Source organism: Gymnoscopelus microlampas, assembly GCF_963454915.1.
Source record: "Gymnoscopelus microlampas genome assembly, chromosome: 2".
Classification (NCBI taxonomy): domain Eukaryota; kingdom Metazoa; phylum Chordata; class Actinopteri; order Myctophiformes; family Myctophidae; genus Gymnoscopelus; species Gymnoscopelus microlampas.
The window spans coordinates 15,244,675-15,268,236 of record NC_139939.1 but is presented as its reverse complement, the minus strand read 5'-3'; the positions used below and the strand labels follow the sequence as shown (position 1 = coordinate 15,268,236).

General features: G+C 40.3%; 1 protein-coding gene across 1 annotated transcript in view; it reads left to right on the top strand.

Annotated features, from left to right (window-relative positions):
- Window positions 1-22,049: 22,049 nt before the first annotated feature.
- Window positions 22,050-23,562, top strand: part of LOC311054072 (beta-1,4-galactosyltransferase 1-like) — a gene marked incomplete at its 5' end in the record, with an annotated part of 2,717 nt that continues 1,204 nt past the window's right edge. Inside the window, 2 exons of the mRNA XM_084069952.1 lie at window positions 22,050-22,256; window positions 23,136-23,562. The exon at window positions 23,136-23,562 is cut by the window's right edge and continues 1,204 nt beyond it. Coding sequence (XP_083926078.1) covers window positions 22,050-22,256; window positions 23,136-23,562 — 634 coding nt within the window. The remainder of the gene's footprint in view (window positions 22,257-23,135) is intronic.

Genomic DNA, 23,562 nt, shown 5'->3' with positions numbered 1-23,562 from the left:
CAGAGTGGGAGCTCCAGTGATCAGCTGCTTCAGTTTTTCATAGCTCTGCTGTTGAGGCTCCTCCCAGTGCCATTCTGTTTCTCCCTGCAGCAGCTGCCTTAGAGGTGCAGAGATTTCAGACAGATTAGGAATAAATTTGGCTAGATATTGAATCATTCCCATGAATCTCATTAAGGCTGGCTTGTCAGCAGGTGGGGGTATTTGGACAATGGCTCTTATCTTTTCTCCATCAGGCTTCAGCCCGTCTGCACTGAGTGTATGGCCAATGTACTTGACCTCTGTCATCCTGAACTTGCACTTGCTTTTATTGAACCTCAGGCCATTCTCATCTGCTCTCTGCAGAAGCTTTATCAGTCTCTTATCATGTTGCTCTAAAGTGTCCCCCCAGACCAGCAGATCATCGATGATGTTGACCACACCATCCAATCCCTCGATCATCTGGGCCACAGCTCTCTGGAACACCTCACTCGCTGATGAGATGCCAAAGGGAAGCCTCTTGAAACGGTATCTTCCAATGGGTGTGTTAAATGTGCACAGCTTGGAGCTCTCTTCATCCAGTTTTATTTGATAAAATCCTTGGTTTGCATCTAACACAGAAAAATATTTTGCATTTGGCATGCGCGACACCACTTCCTCCACTGTGAGGAGTGGATAGTGCTCTCTTCTTATTGCTGTGTTCAGATCTTTAGGATCCATACAAATCCTTATCTTCTTGGGCGTGACTACTGTCACCATGCTGTTCACCCACTGGGTTGGCTCAGATTGTCTTGTGATCACATCTGACTGCTCCATTTTGTGAAGCTGTTCAATCACTCTGTCCCTCAGAGCAACTGGGATCCTCCTAGGTGCATGAATCACAGGCCTTATTTCAGGGTCTATCTTTATGCTGTGCTCACCTGGTAAACAGCCAAGTCCAGAGAAGAGATGCTCATAGTCTTTTTGCATTTTTACTTGCGCCTGTGAAGCAGCGCAAGTACTGTATTCAGGGTCGTCATGTCGAAAGGAGTACACAACATATACACAACGTATATTAGTTATATAGTAGTATATTAGTTATATAGTAGTATATTAGTTATATAGTAGTATATTAGTTATATAGTAAGTATATTAGTTATATAGTAGTATATTAGTTATATAGTAGTATATTAGTTATATAGTAGTATATTAGTTATATAGTAGTGTATTAGTTATATAGTAGTATATTAGTTATATAGTAGTATATTAGTTATATAGTAGTGTATTAGTTATATAGTAGTGTATTAGTTATATACTAGTATATTAGTTATATAGTAGTATATTAGTTATATAGTAGTGTATTAGTTATATAGTAGTATATTAGTTATATAGAAGTACATTAGTTATATAGTAGTATATTAGTTATATAGTAGTATATTAGTTATATAGTAGTGTATTAGTTATATAGTAGTGTATTAGTTATATAGTAGTGTATTAGTTATATAGTAGTATATTAGTTATATAGTAGAATATTAGTTATATAGTAGTATATTAGTTATATAGTAGTATATTAGTTATATAGTAGTATATTAGTTATATAGTAAGTATATTAGTTATATAGTAGTATATTAGTTATATAGTAGTGTATTAGTTATATAGTAGTGTATTAGTTATATAGTAGTATATTAGTTATATAGTAGTATATTAGTTATATAGTAGTATATTAGTTATATAGTAAGTATATTAGTTATATAGTAGTATATTAGTTATATAGTAGTATATTAGTTATATAGTAGTATATTAGTTATATAGTAGTATATTAGTTATATAGTAGTATATTAGTTATATAGTAGTGTATTAGTTATATAGTAGTATATTAGTTATATAGTAGTGTATTAGTTATATAGTAGTATATTAGTTATATAGTAGTATATTAGTTATATAGTAGTATATTAGTTATATAGTAGTATATTAGTTATATAGTAGAATATTAGTTATATAGTAGTATATTAGTTATATAGTAGTATATTAGTTATATAGTAGTATATTAGTTATATAGTAGTATATTAGTTATATAGTAGTATATTAGTTATATAGTAGTATATTAGTTATATAGTAGTGTATTAGTTATATAGTAGTGTATTAGTTATATAGTAAGTATATTAGTTATATAGTAGTGTATTAGTTATATAGTAGTGTATTAGTTATATAGTAGAGTATTAGTTATATAGTAGAATATTAGTTATATAGTAGTATATTAGTTATATAGTAGTATATTAGTTATATAGTAGTATATTAGTTATATAGTAAGTATATTAGTTATATAGTAGTATATTAGTTATATAGTAGTATATTAGTTATATAGTAGTATATTAGTTATATAGTAGTATATTAGTTATATATATATACAGAGATATAATTATTATATATATATAGTCTCATCCGCCATCGTCCTAGTATTTTATAGGCACTATGCACATATGTCACGTGAAGTCAAACCAATCAAATTAAGCTTCGGCACTGGCATGAACAAATAGGCATAGGATTGATGACATCACTATTATGTCATGAATACAAAGAAAGATGATATATATACATTGTAAAATATATTAATTCACATTGATGACTAACGTTTAATGCAGATAAGGTCAGATGCTCACACTGGACATCTGGGCACACGAGTTTCTAGACATCAGGCACACCGGATGAGACGCTCTGAGACGCTCCGCTCTGAGACGCTCTGCTCTGCTCCGCTCTGAGACGCTCTGCTCTGAGACGCTCCGTTCTGAGACGCTCTGCTCCGCTCCACTCTGAGACGCTCTGCTCTGAGACGCTCAGCTCCGCTCTGCTCTGAGACGCTCTGCTCTGAGACGCTCCGCTCTGAGACGCTCTGCTCCGCTCCGCTCTGAGATGCTCTGCTCCACTCCGCTCTGAGACGTTCTGCTCCGCTCCGCTCCGCTCCGAGACGCTCTGCTCCGAGACGCTCCGCTCTGAGACGCTCCGCTCTGAGACGCTTCGCTCTGCTCTGAGACGCTCTGATCTGAGACGCTCTGCTCCGCTTCGCTCTGAGACGCTCCGCTCTGAGACGCTCCGCTCTGAGACTGCTCCGCTCTGAGACGCTCTGAGACGTTCTGCTCTGAGACGCTCCGCTCTGAGACGCTCCGCTCTGAGACGCTCTGCTCTGAGACGCTCTGCTCCGCTCCGCTCTGAGACGCTCCGCTCTGCTCCGCTCCGCTCTGAGACTGCTCTGCTCTGAGACTGCTCTGCTCTGAGACGCTCTGCTCTGAGACGCTCCGCTCTGAGACGCTCCGCTCTGAGACGCTCTGCTCTGAGACGCTCCTCTCTGAGACGCTCTGCTCCGCTCCGCTCTGAGACGCTCCGCTCTGAGACGCTCCGCTCTGCTCTGAGACGCTCCGCTCTGAGACGCTCTGCTCCGCTCCGCTCTGAGATGCTCCGCTCTGCTCTGAGACGCTCCGCTCGGAGACGCTCTGAGACGCTCCGCTCTGAGACGCTCCGCTCTGAGACGCTCTGCTCTGAGACGCTCCGCTCTGAGACGCTCTGCTCCGCTCCACTCTGAGACGCTCTGCTCTGAGACGCTCCGCTCTGAGACGCTCTGCTCCGCTCTGCTCTGAGACGCTCTGAGATGCTCTGCTCCACTCCGCTCTGCTCCACTCCGCTCTGAGACGCTCCGCTCTGCTCCGCTCTGCTCCGCTCCGAGACGCTCTGCTCTGAGACGCTCCGCTCTGAGACGCTTCGCTCTGCTCTGAGACGCTCTGCTCTGAGACGCTCTGATCTGAGACGCTCTGCTCCGCTCCGCTCTGAGACGCTCCGCTCTGAGACTGCTCCGCTCTGAGACGCTCTGCTCTGAGACGTTCTGAGACGCTCTGCTCTGAGACGCTCCGCTCTGAGACGCTCCGCTCTGAGACGCTCTGCTCCGCTCTGCTCTGAGACGCTCTGCTCCGCTCCGCTCTGAGACGCTCCGCTCTGCTCCGCTCCGCTCTGAGACTGCTCTGCTCTGAGACTGCTCTGCTCTGAGACGCTCTGCTCTGAGACGCTCCGCTCTGAGACGCTCCGCTCTGAGACGCTCTGCTCTGCTTCGCTCTGAGACGCTCTGCTCCGCTCCGCTCTGAGACGCTCCGCTCTGCTCTGAGACGCTCCGCTCTGAGACGCTCTGCTCCGCTCCGCTCTGAGATGCTCCGCTCTGCTCTGAGACGCTCTGCTCCGCTCCGCTCTGAGACGCTCTGCTCCGCTCCGCTCTGAGACGCTCTGCTCTGAGACGCTCTGCTTGTACTAGCACTGCATTTTTTTTATTTAACTTTTGACAATATTTTAAAAATAACATTTGTTTGTTTACTATCTTTATTTCCGTTTTTTTTCTCAAGGCGCAAGTTAGCAATTGACAGATTGCAGTCTTGTTTCTTCTTTTTCCATGCTATACAGTCTTTTTACCATCTTCAGCTTTGTGCTTGATTCTCTTCCCAGGATGGCTGGAGCATCTCTCTCTATTATTTCAAAGTCAATCTTGTGTTTTTGACCCTTGTACTGACATGTGATTGACGTCCTGCCCAAAGGCTCCATCTTGTGGCCTGAATATGCCACTAACTTGCAGCTGGATGTATGCAGCTTTCCACTGACATCTAACATGTGAAACGTTTTGGCTGACATGACGTTACAGTCAGCTCCAGTGTCAATTCGAAATTTGACCATCTTCTTGTTTATCAAGAGCTCTTCAGACCATCTGTCTTGGTCACTTTTTGCATTTTCAATTGCTTTTATGCTTCTCATCTCAATTGTTCCAATGAACATTTCCTCTTCACTGCTGTCAGTGTCCTGAGTCTGTTCAACAACATGCATTTTCCTATTTTTAGGTTGACTGTTTGCACGACACATTTTTGCAAAGTGATTTTTTCTATCACATTTCCTGCACGTCTGTCCATAGGCTGGGCATTTTCTTTGTTCATGCTTGTAGCCACATCGGTCACAGTCAACTTTCTTTTCACTGGTCATTGGGCTTTCTTTAAAGCTGCCTTCTCCTTTTTTGGATGCCCTTGCTGTGCTAACTTTGTGCACTTCAACTTCATCATGTAACGCTTTCATCTGAGTGAACGTTATTTCACTGGCACGGCACACATCAAGTGCTTTATCCAACGTGAGATCAGCCTCTCTGAGCAATCTGGCTCTCACTTGATCATCACGTATCCCACAGACAATTCTGTCACGTATCAGTGAGTTGCATAGGTTCCCAAATTCACAGTCTTTCGCCTTATATTTCAGGTCCGTGACATAGGCATCTATTGTTTCTGACGGACCTTGTGCACGGGTGAAAAACATGTGCCTTATGTACGGCAGGTTCTTTCGAGGCTCACAGTATTCTTTGAATTTTTGTTTTAACACTGCGATCTTGTTCCTCTCCCCATCCGTGATGGTAAACGTTTTACTCACTTTTATTGCTTCTTCTCCCGCAACATGAAGGAATGTCGCGCACTGCACTCTTTCCGACCTTTCTGCTACTCCACTGGCAACACAGAAAAGTTCATAGCGCTGCAGCCACGTTCTCCAATTCTCAGCGAGATTCCCCTCCAGACTCAAATTCGGCGGTGGTTTGAAATGTGCCATTCTCGCCGTCTTTTCTCCAGTTTGTCTTCTGACACCATGTAATGTATGTCGTTTGATGTATAAGAACTCGACACAGGAAGACCAGGTTTAGATATCAATGAGTCAATCATTTAGTGTCTCTCCAGTAGTATAACAACACTGAGTAAGTCTTCTCTTCTTCTTCTTTTTGTGTTTTTACGGCGGCTTGCATCCAGATTAGTGTTGCATTACCGCCCCCTTGTGATATTGTGGATCACACAATCTAATTCCCATACACACTCTCTCATTCACACTTTACTACTCTAAATTCTTTCTATTGAATTTACAAAAGCCCACCCAAATTAATCCCCTTCACTTTAGTTTCAGTCCATTCTACTACCCAGACCCATTGGTCTGAGTTTATGTGCACCCTTCCCTCAACGTGTAATCAAGATCCTCTCCAGTAATGTCCTCTATTTCCAGGAATCTCCTGGCCGCATCCAACACCATCTTTATCCTCTCAGATTTTCCTTGAATTTCTGCCGCACAGTTAATCACCATGGCGATAAACGCCAGGAACTTTCTTTTGTCCATACAAATGTTTCGCCCATCTCCCTTTGTGTTTTCCTCCATTTTGTGTTTTGTTGCCCTTTCATCGTTTCTCTCCATTCTCTTCACTGCTTCTGCATACGATATTCCTTTTTGTTCTCTAATCCTCTTCACATTTCCTTCCTTTATCCTTCTAGGACACTTTGACGCCCCTACATAATGATTTCCCTTGCAATGAATGCACTCTGGTTCTTTCTCTTGTACTCTACATGCCTCATTACAGTTCACTTCCCCACATCTCCCACACTTTCTGACTCCTCTACAGACAGCCGCAGCATGCCCGTATTCCTGGCAGCAAAAACATCTGAGGGGACCCCTCTCATATGGCCTGACCCTGTACGTGACATATTCAGCATATATTCTTTCAGGGAGTTCTCCATGAAAATGTATGCACACTGATTGGCTAGGCTCCTTTTCTCCTTCTCTGAATCGATTCATTCGTGTGGCTTTCTTAACTCCGTCAATTTCTAGGAATGGCTCCAGATCCATTGTCAGTGGCACCCCAGTTATAACTCCTACTCTGTTTGATTTTTCTCCCAGGTCGAAACATATCACCCTGTGACCGTCGTACTTCTTAATGTTCAACATCGCGTTTAACATCTGTCTCTCTGTCCTACATTCAATCACTACAATGCCACTTCTAGCAATCCTGATCGATTTAACCTCTCCAATACTTTTCCCAACAAACTTTCCCACTCTGTGTTGGTCATTGAAGATCCCGTCCACTTTTGAAACTGTTTTTATTCCTACTACATACGTTTCTTCGCGACTTCCATCACTTGCCGTGCTATCTCCGTTTTCCTTAGCCCTTTTCCTTTTATTTTCGTTTCCCCTTGAATCCTCATCCATTTGAATTTCGCCCTGCCTGCTCTCAACGCTCTCCGTCATCTCCTCTTCGTCACTACTCCAGGGTTTCCTGACATTCAGCACCGCCATGTTTCCCTCGTCTCTCCCCACTGAGTAAGTCAAGCATACAGACACCGGTAATATCACGTGACTCCGTCACTTCCGGTTTCCTTCCAGTACGGGTGCCCACACAGCTCAATACACTACACCGCCGGTAGTCAAATTATTGGCTTAGGAATGCGACAAAAAACGAAAAATCTCCATGCATTCAATGCTTCATGGGGTGTGTAATTGATAGAAAATAAGTCATTTTTGGGGGTTTTAAGCTCTCATAATTTTACCTTTCCCTAAATCAGGCCCACTCTGTGCGTTTCATTACCAATCTCAATTTAAATATATATATTGTTTACATAAAGCACAACACGAAATGTCTTAACCTTCCTGCTTTAGTTTTAAAGCTATGCTACATGAATTAAGAACAGTAGAGCATTTCAGGATCTTAAAAAAAAATGATTTATTGTTTCAAATAGCATATTCCAATATATTGATGTGATTATCAATACAACCATGGATAATGCACAAAATAGAACATTTTCATCACGACTTATTTCAGCTTGTTGTTTTCAACATTTACGTACTTTAATGTACAAAATAAAACATTTACAATACACACATTTTAACAATGCTGCTTTTCAACCTTAATTTTCCAATAAAGACAGAAGGCATCGTTTTCTATTGTGTAAGCAATCATATTACTGTAGAGACTCCTCAAGGAAGTAATTGCCGCTCAATCAAGAGGTCATACAGTAAAATACACTTTTCTGCCTTCTCCTTTTTTGGATGCCCTTGCTGTGCTAACTTTGTGCACTTCAACTTCATCATGTAACGCTTTCATCTGAGTGAACGTTATTTCACTGGCACGGCACACATCAAGTGCTTTATCCAACGTGAGATCAGCCTCTCTGAGCAATCTGGCTCTCACTTGATCATCACGTATCCCACAGACAATTCTGTCACGTATCAGTGAGTTGCATAGGTTCCCAAATTCACAGTCTTTCGCCTTATATTTCAGGTCCGTGACATAGGCATCTATTGTTTCTGACGGACCTTGTGCACGGGTGAAAAACATGTGCCTTATGTACGGCAGGTTCTTTCGAGGCTCACAGTATTCTTTGAATTTTTGTTTTAACACTGCGATCTTGTTCCTCTCCCCATCCGTGATGGTAAACGTTTTACTCACTTTTATTGCTTCTTCTCCCGCAACATGAAGGAATGTCGCGCACTGCACTCTTTCCGACCTTTCTGCTACTCCACTGGCAACACAGAAAAGTTCATAGCGCTGCAGCCACGTTCTCCAATTCTCAGCGAGATTCCCCTCCAGACTCAAATTCGGCGGTGGTTTGAAATGTGCCATTCTCGCCGTCTTTTCTCCAGTTTGTCTTCTGACACCATGTAATGTATGTCGTTTGATGTATAAGAACTCGACACAGGAAGACCAGGTTTAGATATCAATGAGTCAATCATTTAGTGTCTCTCCAGTAGTATAACAACACTGAGTAAGTCTTCTCTTCTTCTTCTTTTTGTGTTTTTACGGCGGCTTGCATCCAGATTAGTGTTGCATTACCGCCCCCTTGTGATATTGTGGATCACACAATCTAATTCCCATACACACTCTCTCATTCACACTTTACTACTCTAAATTCTTTCTATTGAATTTACAAAAGCCCACCCAAATTAATCCCCTTCACTTTAGTTTCAGTCCATTCTACTACCCAGACCCATTGGTCTGAGTTTATGTGCACCCTTCCCTCAACGTGTAATCAAGATCCTCTCCAGTAATGTCCTCTATTTCCAGGAATCTCCTGGCCGCATCCAACACCATCTTTATCCTCTCAGATTTTCCTTGAATTTCTGCCGCACAGTTAATCACCATGGCGATAAACGCCAGGAACTTTCTTTTGTCCATACAAATGTTTCGCCCATCTCCCTTTGTGTTTTCCTCCATTTTGTGTTTTGTTGCCCTTTCATCGTTTCTCTCCATTCTCTTCACTGCTTCTGCATACGATATTCCTTTTTGTTCTCTAATCCTCTTCACATTTCCTTCCTTTATCCTTCTAGGACACTTTGACGCCCCTACATAATGATTTCCCTTGCAATGAATGCACTCTGGTTCTTTCTCTTGTACTCTACATGCCTCATTACAGTTCACTTCCCCACATCTCCCACACTTTCTGACTCCTCTACAGACAGCCGCAGCATGCCCGTATTCCTGGCAGCAAAAACATCTGAGGGGACCCCTCTCATATGGCCTGACCCTGTACGTGACATATTCAGCATATATTCTTTCAGGGAGTTCTCCATGAAAATGTATGCACACTGATTGGCTAGGCTCCTTTTCTCCTTCTCTGAATCGATTCATTCGTGTGGCTTTCTTAACTCCGTCAATTTCTAGGAATGGCTCCAGATCCATTGTCAGTGGCACCCCAGTTATAACTCCTACTCTGTTTGATTTTTCTCCCAGGTCGAAACATATCACCCTGTGACCGTCGTACTTCTTAATGTTCAACATCGCGTTTAACATCTGTCTCTCTGTCCTACATTCAATCACTACAATGCCACTTCTAGCAATCCTGATCGATTTAACCTCTCCAATACTTTTCCCAACAAACTTTCCCACTCTGTGTTGGTCATTGAAGATCCCGTCCACTTTTGAAACTGTTTTTATTCCTACTACATACGTTTCTTCGCGACTTCCATCACTTGCCGTGCTATCTCCGTTTTCCTTAGCCCTTTTCCTTTTATTTTCGTTTCCCCTTGAATCCTCATCCATTTGAATTTCGCCCTGCCTGCTCTCAACGCTCTCCGTCATCTCCTCTTCGTCACTACTCCAGGGTTTCCTGACATTCAGCACCGCCATGTTTCCCTCGTCTCTCCCCACTGAGTAAGTCAAGCATACAGACACCGGTAATATCACGTGACTCCGTCACTTCCGGTTTCCTTCCAGTACGGGTGCCCACACAGCTCAATACACTACACCGCCGGTAGTCAAATTATTGGCTTAGGAATGCGACAAAAAACGAAAAATCTCCATGCATTCAATGCTTCATGGGGTGTGTAATTGATAGAAAATAAGTCATTTTTGGGGGTTTTAAGCTCTCATAATTTTACCTTTCCCTAAATCAGGCCCACTCTGTGCGTTTCATTACCAATCTCAATTTAAATATATATATTGTTTTCATAAAGCACAACACGAAATGTCTTAACCTTCCTGCTTTAGTTTTAAAGCTATGCTACATGAATTAAGAACAGTAGAGCATTTCAGGATCTTAAAAAAAAATGATTTATTGTTTCAAATAGCATATTCCAATATATTGATGTGATTATCAATACAACCATGGATAATGCACAAAATAGAACATTTTCATCACGACTGATTTCAGCTTGTTGTTTTCAACATTTACGTACTTTAATGTACAAAATAAAACATTTACAATACACACATTTTAACAATGCTGCTTTTCAACCTTAATTTTCCAATAAAGACAGAAGTCAGAAGGCATCGTTTTCTATTGTGTAAGCAATCATATTACTGTAGAGACTCCTCAAGGAAGTAATTGCCGCTCAATCAAGAGGTCATACAGTAAAATACACTTTATCTGTGTACATTCCTCACAGTCAGCAGGTGTCTACTCTCCTCATACAGATGGATGGCCAACTATTGGCACAGTTGTTATTGGACCAGGACGCTAAAACAGAAAAGAATAAATCAATAACCATGTCAATACAAACAACTAAAATCCCTGCAGTGAACTTAGTCTAAAATGTTTTGTGATTACATGTCTTCTGAATAACGACAAGAAATACATAACATAATAACTTACTGACAGGTCCCCTAGATTAAAAAGTTAATTTATACTGTATATTGTAGCATGACCACCATGTCTATGAACAAAATATATTGTTGTGATGTTTACAATCGCCCTTTTCAACAGAAGAATGCAGTACAGTGCATACAGCCTGCTCTTTCAGTTAAACATCCTGCAGGCCACATCTGTGACCTCCTGGACTCGCTGTCTCATATTTGCCACCCAGAACTGAGGATGTTTGACCTATGCATTTTGTATACAAAATGTAAAATGATATTATTTTGTGAAACAACTGTTTAATTTTTTTTTTTTTTTTTACATAAGCACAGTCCTGATCAGCAGCAGTGTCCAGGCAACAAGGAAGAGCCCACTTGCATGTTTTTGGAAGGGAATTCGGCACAGGCTGTCAAAAGAACGGACTTGAACAGTTGACTTACAGCGGGACATCATTTTACGACCACAATTTTACGACAGTCAAGCATAGCACATGTCAAGTTTTTCAATAAAATGAAAAATAAATCAATAAATACAATGAATTCAACCAGTCCCCCTATCCTGGATGACAACGCTATACGAGAGTCCTGGACATAGAGCAAAGGTGGAGGTCACAGATAGAGCTACTACTGTAGATAGGTTGATACAAACTTGTTGTATTGTACTGTATGGCAGCATAACATGTCTCCTTATGGGGAATAGTGTTGACAGAATATAAGATTAAAGAATGTACATAGTGTGTGTCTTACCCCGGCTGTTGAGGTGCATGCACTGGTATGCGCTGACACTGTTCTGAGAGCTCCAGTTGCTGTAGTCATAAGGGGTCTGGTCCACCCACCTCCAGCCCTGCACACAGGTACAGTGTAAAATACAACATTGTTATGCCGTGTGGGAAAGAGATGGACCCAAAATATTAACCGCTCATATGGATTCTACTTGATAGCATGGAAGTTTCATATTTTTAACGTTAAATTATAGTTCATGAATGTTAATACCAAATGCATGCTTAAGTCAAAGTATTAGCTTTTGAACAGCTATTTCTATTGCTGATTTATTTGTTTTTCAAACCCTGATTTGACTGACCTGAAAGTAGAGACCTCCTATCCAAGCGTATGAGCTGGATCCATATCTCTGAGCGAGTTCCTGGAGGAAGGTGTAGTCCCACAAATTGTGGACAGATGGCAGAGACGCACCCAGACTGGCACAGTGGGCCTGAGAGAGAGAGAGAGAGAGAGAGAGAGAGAGAGAGAGAGAGAGAGAGAGAGAGAGAGAGAGAGAGAGAGTTGACTTTTACCAAATTACTCATTACTTTTGCTAACCATGGTCTTACCAACCGTTAGTTACTACTTTTACTGGACATTATTTTATGTATGACTTTAAAAAAAAGAAAGGAAAAGGTTTTACCGTTGCACTGGACCAGGATCTGGTAGAGCTCACATACAGGTAACAGCCGCCCTTGTATCTGCTCCAACCAGAGGGACACACAAAGAAACGACCTGGACACACATTAAGACATTGTTATGATTCAATAAGTACATGTATAAATGACAGACAGACAGATGACAGACAGACAGACAGACAGACAGACAGACAGACAGACAGACAGACAGACAGACAGACAGACAGACCTTGAGGTCCTGTTTCCTGTTGCTCTTCAATAGCAGCAATCTCCTCCTCTGAATGCAACAGAGAAGATGTATTACTTTAATTCTTCACCACAATGATGACACAAACATGGGTTTTTCAACATGAATGGAAACATTTGTATTCTCCCTTTACCTTGAGGAAGAGCAAGTTCAAGTTTTACTTCATCAGCTTCCACTGAGAGATAAATACAAATAGACAAAACACATTAGTGCTCAGATGTGTGCAGTTTGACATTTGAATCCCATATAATGAATGCATTTCATTACATATCAATAATTATCATGTTAATAGAACTTACCAGAGACATAAGGCTGAATGTGTTCTTCTGTAGCATCCAATGTTTCAACTAAAGGTACAAAGAAAGTTGTGTTATTATAATTCTTACAAATATTTAGGACTGACTTTGACTGTCATATCATCATATGATATCTAAACCAAGCAGTGCTGCATCTAAGCTGTAAATGAATATTTGAGACATAAGAGCATGCAGACAGGATTTCAATGTGTTACAATGTAACTGTCTTACTTGCTGCAGATCTCACACAGAGAGCAACACAGAGGAGAAGACAGGGGACGAGGAGAGACTTCATGATGAAGATGATGAAGATGATAATATGGATGGATATACTTTTCTGATACAAGAAAAAGAGAAGACATAGCAGTCAGTCATTTTTTTCTTGCAGCTCTTACTGTACATCTGAAGACAAAACAATGTTATTATTACAACATTAATTGTGTTGAAGTATTGGTATTATAGCAATTTGAAGTATTATAGCAATGCAAGTAAAGAGAGAGAGAGAGAGAGAGAGAGAGAGACAGAGAGAGAGAGAGAGAGAGAGAGAGAGAGAGAGAGAGAGAGAGAGAGAAAGTAGCAGTGTAGGTCTTACCTGTGTCAGGTATCAGGTAGGTTTGTGATGTGATGATGAGAGGTGAAGCTGTTCTCTTTATATACACATCTGCACGTGAATAAATGGACCATGACCATTTACTGCTTTTATCAATGTCTGTGATTTATTGCTTCCCGGTAGGACATATCTAAGGTCAGATTATATAATGATATAATGGCCCTAACCCAAATCAGTTTCTGATTTCTCAATACATTTATATTATGTTCACTGGAGAACAAAACTATTAGAAAGAAACATTATTTGTCAATTTGATTTGTAAAATCAATCACTAATTTTTATTCTTGTATTTAGTAGTTTTACACTGACTTTTTAATCAAAATGTCATTTAAGTTACATTTCTGGGCCATAACAGTGATTACAAAGCACAATGTTGTGCGTAGTATGTTCTCTATCATGAGAATCGGTTGATCAGTTAGAATTTCATCCTACATTCACATGCTTCAAACTAATACAGCATTCTGAAACGAAAAACCTTGTATTATAATTTCTTGATCCCAAATGACCCAAAAATAACCTTTGACCTTTTTTTCAGTGACATTATGAAGTCCTCATCAATCCTCTTTTATCATAGATGTAGATTCAATGAGTTTCATTGTCAATTTGATTTATATATTTGCTTCATTGTCACACATACCATTGTAAACAAATGTATGATCAATAAATAAGCTTAAAACACATTTTGATCACTGTTACTATTGATTGATTTCAACTGAAAACACCAAGGACTAAGTATGTATATTGTTTTGTTATTCTATCTGTGTGTATAGACATGTGTGTGAGGGGATATAAAATCCTTATCTGGTTTTCACAGAAGGGTAAATGGTAAAATAAATGCTGCATTTATATAGCACTTTTATCCAAAGCGCTTTACATAGATTGTGCATTACATTCACCCATTCACACACCGATGGCGGAGGAAACCATGCAAGGCAGCAACCTGCTCATCGGTAGCAATTAGGGGTTCAGTGTCTTGCTCAAGGACACTTCGACACAAACTCTGGGGGAGCCCGGGATCGAACTGGGAACCTGTGTGTTGAACCACATACAATCCACAAAACAGTATGTGCTACAATCACTCCATCATGGTGTGTTCAAACAAACAAACAGCGGCCCGGACGGTTGGCGCAACCATCTGGGCACCTGGGCTGGTTGTCCAGCCTGACGGCATGTCGCGGATTCGACTCCCGATCCCGACGACCTTTGCTGCGTGTCCCCCCCCCCCCCCCCCCCCCGCATCTCTTTCCCCATTTCCTGTCAGTCTACTGTTCAGTGATGTGATGTCACTTCATTTCATTATATCACTAATATCTAAAGTCTTCAAACGCCCACTGCCATCATCTTCATTGCTTATTATCATCAGTATTGTATAATATAGATGAGCTATTGTTTGAAAACTTTGGTAGGGATAGAATAACATGAATACATATTTTTGTTTTAGATACTGTAGCTTCAGACTCTGCTTAGCTTATGTTCTATCTATTTTGTCATGCAATGACAGAAAGGCGTTGTTAACCTCATCACTGATTGAGCAAAACAGATTCATTTGATAAAAAATATTTAGATTCATCACCAGGTTGCTGTACCCAGGGCCGTGGGAAGACGTTTTAGGTTTTGGGTGCTGTATGCGCATGCACACTAGCGTGCAAAATTTGCGGTGGTGTACGAAAATGTGCGTTTTTTTTTTACGGGTTTGTTACTTTTTTTGTTTTTTTTGTTACTTTAATTCGGTTAATTCGGTTCCAGAACACATGTTGCACTAAATCCCCCCAAATAACGACCAAAAACAACAGGTACATTATGCAAAAATCAGCACCCCTACTTCCCACGGCTATCACTTGAAAGCTGCATAGTGCTTTATTTGTTACACTGATGTATCTAGGATTCAATGAGATATAATTTCATTGACCTGTGTTGAAAAATCTCTTCACTTTAACATAAATAATATTAAGGTCATTCTAAGATGAGTTTCCATGTAACCAATATGAATTATGTTCAGTGGAGTAACAGCCTATCTCTTTAGTTGTTGTTGAATAGATATAAAAATAATCTTTAGACTCTAAAGATTGTTTCATATACATTTAATGTCAAAAGTTTAAAGCAAACTTCCCAACAATGTTGTTTTGTGATTATTTATTTTAACCAGTTTTGTCAAATGTCATCTTTCACTTCTATTTTCCAGCACTGAATCAGAAATGTCATAAAAAAAATATACCAAAGTTCAATTACTTATCAACACTCTAACTTCTGGTAAATCATAAGGAAATGCACTTGTTTTTTTACTCCACTTTTACTGTGCCATATCTTGTTATCATGGAAATGATAAAAGCTGCAATAATAACTTGGACACCAATCTGGGGTTTTGCGTGTATGCCAGTCCCCAATAAAACCTGAATAAAGAAATACTGAAATTACTATAGGGATATAGGTGGACAATTCACTATAATTTACATTTACACAGCAGGAATTATTTATGTACAACATTTTCATAGTCATACTCACCACACTCACCACCATACCACGTTCACTTTTCAGCAACAGTTGTGTATTATATTTAGTAGTAGTATAAAAAACATGTAAAAAATAAAATAAGATAAATAACAAGCAAACATACAGTAAGTCAACTAAAATAAGATAAACACAAACAACAACATGACAATAAACCCAAATAATGAATTAAGTCTATAAAAAAAGTTTTTTTGATGGCTACCTACAGCAGGCCACATTAACAGTCTTAAGTGGGCTGCTAAAAGTGCATTGTTCCTCTACTATAGTTCAATCTTCATTTCATGTTACCTACGTTTGTGTTCCCAGTCAAAAAGGTCTGATCCAAGAAAAGAACAATAACAAGTATGAAATATAGCTGCAAGCAGCGATAATACGGGGCCAGGGATTGCAGAGAGAAGACAGAAAGAAGCAATGATAAGTAATATGCACAATAAGCCATAGAAACATCAGAAGAAGACTGAACTTGAGAGAAAGAAGACCATGCAATTAACAAATGAGCATTTTAAACCCTCACTAACCCTAACCTCAGTAAACCAACACCTAAGCCTAACCTCAAGAAACACTATGCGTAAGCCTAAGAATGCCAAATCACGATCACCTCAACACGTTGTCGGGGACAGGGATCGAACCAGTGACCTCCGGACTCAAAGGCCGCGTTTCTTCTCATTGAGCTAGATATATAAGTCTTTCCGTCCCTGATGGACCAAGCCTCTGTTTTGCTAATTACTCTAGATCACTGGTCCACAAACCATTTACCAATAGAGAAATTGTATGTCTCCTCGGAACCGAAACTTAAGAAAGTAGCCGATCTACAAGCTCACAAAACGTTGCTATCTGAAAAGTTGTGAGATTGTAGATCGGCTAAATTCACAATGAAGTATGTCATACATTGAAAAAACATACTCTCAAATAAGCATTTCATGTTATCTTTAACAATTGCACATGCATTATTTGATGCATTCATGTTTTGTGCGATGCAATTGAAAAGTGGAATGACCCACCCACAGACAGACAGACAGACAGACAGAGTGAGAGAGACAGACAGAGAGACAAAGTGATAGACACAGACAGACAGACAGACACGGAATAGATTGAAATTGAGACAAAGCAAATGATTCCAACAGGCAAAACTACTTTTCAGCTCAACCCAGCTGAGGTGGTCATACATAGGACGCAGGGGGGCAATTCTAGGTTAAGAACCTCACTCATGGACACCTCAACCTATTGCCATTGACAGGAATCAAACTCTCGACCTTCAGACTCACAGGCTGAGACACTACCTGTAACCGCTATAGCTTCATCCAGGCTGAAGCTGTCTGTTGAAGATCATAAACTTTTGCCTTCTGTCATGAACCAAGCCCCTGGCTGAAACTGGTGAAAGTAGCTGATCTACAAGCTCAGAAACACGTTGCTATCTGAAAAGTTGTGAGATTGTAGATCAGCTATTTTCACAATGAAGTATCATACATTGAAAAAACACGCTATCAAATAAGCATTTCATGTTATCTTTAACAATTGCACATGTATTCATTGATACAGTCATGTTGTGTGAAATGCAACTTAAATGAAGTCTGCACCAAGTGAGGCTTGAACCGGCAACCTTGAGGTTGTGAGACATACCCTTAAGCGGGAAGAAATGTGAGTCTGCATGTATGTGTTAGGGGCAGATGAATAATTTTCATAAAACTGTAATAGTTAGAATATATCTCCTCCTGGGATTTTTTAATAATCTGCACGAAACTCTTTACACATGAACTTTGGACCTCTGCCGACAAAACGTTAGTAGCGGATTTTCCATAAGTGAAAAAATGCAGAAGTTAGGAGCCAATGACTGTTTTTCATACAATTCAAAATGGTGGGAGATCTAAAGGTCAGAAGTCAAAAGTGAGAGGGTGAAAGTTGTTCAGCATGAGGAGACGCATATGTACAGTGTATCCAAGTTTCATGGCTCTAGGTCAAACAGGGCATGAGTTGTACCTGTTCAAAGTTGCCATTTTCAATTGAGTGCTATAGCGACACCTTTGGACGAAAGATTGTGAGAATTATTTCTTGATAGTTTTTCATGACCATCTACCATATGGCCGAGTTTCGTAAAAAGCGTATGCACGGTTCAGCCAGAACTGCGAAAAGTGGCAGAAGAAACAGAATAAAATGAATAATAAAACAGGTCCAGAGCTGAGCTCTGGCCCCGTAATTACTGAATCAAGCAACTTAAAAACTGTTCGGGGTGCTCCCAAAAGCCAGACGATAAAATGACAAATGAGTTAAGTGAAACATCCCTTTAATCTCTTCCTGTCCGTATGGCCCTTTTGCTCCTGCAATGTAAGATGGAATCACTGTCTGTACTGATAAAACCCAATTATTGAAATCCCAAACATGGACTATACTTGGACCATGCCACATTTAATGCCTGTCTCAGGACTGCCACCTGCCAGTATACAGTGGATAACTTCTATAATAACCTATATTTTTTCTTCATTATATTGAAAAAGCATATAAAAAATGTGTTTGAATAATTTTGGTGACTTGTAACTTGCTCATTAATATGTGCAGGAGATTTGTAGTGTTGCACATGGTACCTGTACACACAATTGCATCAGGTGAAGACAACAAGATAGCCAGAAGGAATTATTGCTATTAGCTGCCTCAACTGCCTCAAAAGTGTCCAATAATATCTGTTGGTCCATTCGGCATACCTTAAGTGGCGTACATACTAGACGGAGATAGGGATTGACGTACGTCGGGGGTGAGGAACTGGTGAATGGAAACACAACTATTAAAGTTGAGAGTTTGTATAGGAAGGGGCGTGTCTGATGAAATGAATATCAAATATCTTATTACTGAATCAGTAATAAGATTCAGTAATAAGACTCCACAATCATAATCCATGGAAACCCTTGATCCACAGCCTCACCATCAGACCTCCTCCTCACCTCTGATCAAAGTTTGGCACCTTTGCATCAAAATATTGTGACACTGCATTCCTTTCAATCCTGTTATGCCCTTCATGAATGCCTCACGTGTAATTGTAGATAAAAATCTGTTTTGACTCACGTCATTTTCTAGTGTTCCATTCGGCATACCTTGACTTTCTCGTGAGCTGAATGGATTACACAACTATTAAAGTTGAAAAACAAAAAAACTAGTTCAGCAGGTTACTGAAAGAAATATTGCACTTTCAAGAACAAATTGCGTCACTTTATCGTCTACTCAGGCTTTTGTGAGCCCCCCAGACAGTTTTTAAGTTGCTTGATTCAGTATTCAGATATTTGATATTCATATTTTGTCAGACACGCCCCCTTCCTATACAAACCCATTGTAACTTCAAACTCCATTCTAACCATGTTAGATTTATCAAAAACACCCGTCCTTGGTTCTGGTGACTCATCCTGCCCTCCTAATACGTGAGGGGCTGTGTTTTTTCGATTACTTTTTTTTGTTTATTTTACTGTATTTAGATTTTTTCATTTTCCAATTTATTTATTTGAAATAAAGTAATTGAAAAAACATGGTCTCCTCACGTATTAGAAGGACAACATGAGTCACCAGAAACAAGGACGGGTGTTTCCGATGAATAACTCAAAAATTGAAGTTACAATGGGTTTGTATAGGAAGGGGCGTGTCTGATGAAATGAATATCAAATATCTAATTACTGAATCAAGCAACTTAAAAACTGTTCGGGGTACTCCCAAAAGCCTGAGTAGACGAATGACAAATGAGTTTGAAAGTGAAATATCCCTTTAATCTCTTCCTGTCCTCAAGTACCGTATGGCCCTTTTGCTCCTGCAATGTAAGATGGAAGCACTGTCTGTACTGATAAAACCCAATTATTGAAATCCCAAACATGGAATATACTTGGACCATGCCACATTTAATGCCTGTCTCAGGACTGCCACCTGCCAGTATACAGTGGATAACTTCTATAATAACCTATATTTTTTCTTCATTATATTGAAAAAGCATATAAAAAATGTGTTTGAATAATTTTGGTGACTTGTAACTTGCTCATTAATATGTGCAGGAGATTTGTAGTGTTGCACATGGTACCTGTACACACAATTGCATCAGGTGAAGACAACAAGATAGCCAGAAGGAATTATTGCTATTAGCTGCCTCAACTGCCTCAAAAGTGTCCAATAATATCTGTTGGTCCATTCGGCATACCTTAAGTGGCGTACATACTAGACGGAGATAGGGATTGACGTACGTCGGGGGTGAGGAACTGGTGAATGGAAACACAACTATTAAAGTTGAGAGTTTGTATAGGAAGGGGCGTGTCTGATGAAATGAATATCAAATATCTTATTACTGAATCAAGCGACTCAAAAACTGTCCGGGGTACTCCCAAAAGCCTGATTAGACGATAAAATGACAAATGAGTTTGAAAGTGAAATATCCCTTTAACAGAAACAAACTTACCCTAAAACCGGAGGATTTCAAAATAAGAGCCCCTTGTAATGATTAGCCCACAGTAGTTTTATTTTTTTGTGTACTTACAGGAAGTAGAAGTGACACATCAGTACCAGCGACGGTATGCAACGACGGTATACACATGTTTCTAATTATATAAAATTCACACAGCAGGGCCCGAATGTATACATTTTTATAAATAATAAGAAGAAGAATATATATAATATTATAATAAAATAATATAAATGTAAAAAATGTTACAATAATATTTATTTTAAAAAAATACATAATTCACACAGGGCCCCTGCAGGCTGCAGGCCGTGGAACACAAGTTCCACTAAGTTCCACGGTTAATGCGGGCCTGTGTGCGTGCGTGCGTGTGTGTGTGTAAAGTATATTTTGATGACAACACATTTATAGTTTTTCTCAAGTGCCATTTTGAATGCAGGTATTTCTTCAGAGTATTTCCACATAGAGAGGCCTTTATTGATCCTGAGGGAAATTCTGTTTCTGAGCACTGCAGTAAGGATGAAACAAACATACAGATGAGGGTAAAGAACAAGTAAAGAGTAAGTAGTAACATTAGCAAAATAGAAATATAAAATACAGTATAAAGATTACATCCGACCTGGCCCTCTGCACCGTCTGGTCAGGTGTCCATGATTGATTAATCAATTGAATACTTTATTAGGAGTTTGCAAAAAAAAAGAACAGGAAAGTACAGTTCAGTACAAGGTCTGCTAAGAGGATTTTAAAACCAAGAAAGCGCTATGGCTTGTGTCTATTGGGTCCTGTGTACTCAATTCATCGAAACATTAAAGACAGACAGATATACAATACTATGCAAAAGCGTCATATAAACAAGTGTAATCAAAACAAAACCATAGTGTAGAGACCACCAAATAAATGAGAAAAAGTAATAGATGATCCGGGCACTCAGGAGCAAAATGAAGGAAAAGCCTTTATTAATATAAGGTGACTGCCAACATGTGACCTCGAAAGGTCTTAATCAGGGCGAGATTTTTTATATCTCCTGTGTGCACAACTGTCTGTTTTCACTAGGTGGAAATAAATGTGTGCATTCTACCCTTCACTGCCCAATCTATAGTGCAATCATCACCATTGAAATAGGCAAGTAGATATGAATGAGTATCAACAGAGAAATGGATACAGATGATGATACATAATCAAGATGAAGATACATAATGTACCATAATCAAAAGGATAATGAAAAAAAGCTTACAGCTTGTTTCCATTGCGGTCCTTTGTCATAATCAGTCACCAGTAATGGCATTCGAGATGAAAACACTTGTTGGCCATATACAATATAAACTGGGTGATCGAGTACAGCCTGCGCAGGTGTTGCCACGCCTTCATGATCCTCAGCTCGCCACAGCTCACCACAGACATTACATTCTGACAGAGAGGAGAGAAGGGAAGCTGAGAGAGAGAGAGAGAGAGAGAGAGAGAGAGAGAGAGAGAGAGAGAGAGAGATGGTTGCTGTCATTTCTTCAAACCATTGATTGTCACTTTCCTTTTTACCACTAAAGTCAAGAGGAATATTGCTTGCCTTTATTTTACCAGGAGGTCCCATTGAGATCAGATTTCTCTTTTCCAAGAGAGACCTGGCAAGGAAAGATGCAGTTCAAACGGTTGATACTAATCATAATGGTGTTTCAGTTAGTGATATTATCTGGTTTATGGCTGCATTCCAGACACATTCATATTCAGATGATGTGGCTCAACAAAACCCAGAAAGCAAACACAACTGAAGTACTAAAGGCTCTGGCATCCTGTCCTGAGACCTCTCCTCGCCTGGTGGGTCCATTTCCTGTGGAGTTCAATTGGAACAGGACCATGGAGCATGTGAGAGCAGAATTGAGCTCTTCTCTGCTGGAGGGAGGACGATACAAACCACCAGACTGTATTTCGCCTCATAAGGTTTGTAGATGAATGGACGGATGAAACGAGGTTATTGGCTTGTTCTCTGTGAAATCAATGCTGTAACAAACCTAATTACAGTTGTCCCCTCAATTGATTTGACACATTTCTCCAAAGAAAGGTTATGCTCTCAGAGCAATTAACACAGTCATCGAAACAGACATGTAATTTAGCTAAACAGCTAAATTAAGTCTTTTGGGATTACAAACCAAATATTGACATCAAAACTACAGACACGACAACTACTGATTACATAATCCAGCGAGCCACACATGTGTTGAAGTGCTTTTCTTTACTGAAAGGACTGCTTTGATCGAACTGAGGAAATGATGAAGACGTTGTGATTAAACCTGCGGATTAAGGTGGGGGAGGTGTCCGGGATACAGACAAATGTAGGCTGAATAAGAAATTATTGTCTAATACAAATGTTTACAGAAAGCTTAACACTTTAGAGTTTATGGACTTTCACTGCAATGTCCTGCAGGGGTGAGCCGTCTAGAAGAGGGTGTGTGTGTGTGTGTGTGTGTGTGTGTGTGTGTGTGTGTGTGTGTGTGTGTGTGTGTGTGTGTGTGTGTGCGTGCCTGCCTGCCTGCCTGCCTGCCTGCCTGCCTGCCTGCCTGCCTGCCTGCCTGCCTGTCTGTCTGTCTGTCTGTCTGTCCAGGGACAATCTTGGAAACCACTGGACCAATCAACACCAAATGTCTTATGCATGGTGCCAGTAGGCAGTAACTCCCTGAATATGTTTCACATATTGTGAACTATTTCACTTTTGAAACTTTGGGCAGCGTGCACAAGACATTTAGTAGTAGTTTGCGAGTAGCCTACCATAATGTAACATTAAAGATGGTTGAGATGTATATTTCTTGTATTTCCTGTTAGGTGGCAATCATCATTCCATTCCGCAATCGGCATCAGCACCTGATACAGTGGCTTCACTACCACCATCCCATTCTACAGCGGCAACAGCTGGACTATGGAGTCTATGTTATTAACCAGGACGGTGAGGGGACATTCAATAAGGGCAGATTGATGAATGTAGGGTTTATCAGGGCAATGAAGGAGTACAGTTATACCTGCGTTGTCTTCTGTGATGTGGACTTAATCCCTATGAATGACCGTAACATCTATAGATGCTTTGGTAAACCCAGACACTTGTCTGTGGCCATTGACAAATTTGAGTTCAAGTTGCTCTGGCAAAGCCTCTTTGGAGGGGTTGTGTCCATGTCAAAAGAGCAGTTCTTGATCGTCAATGGCTTCCCAAATGACTACTGGGGCTGGGGCGGTGAGGATGATGATTTCTACAGGA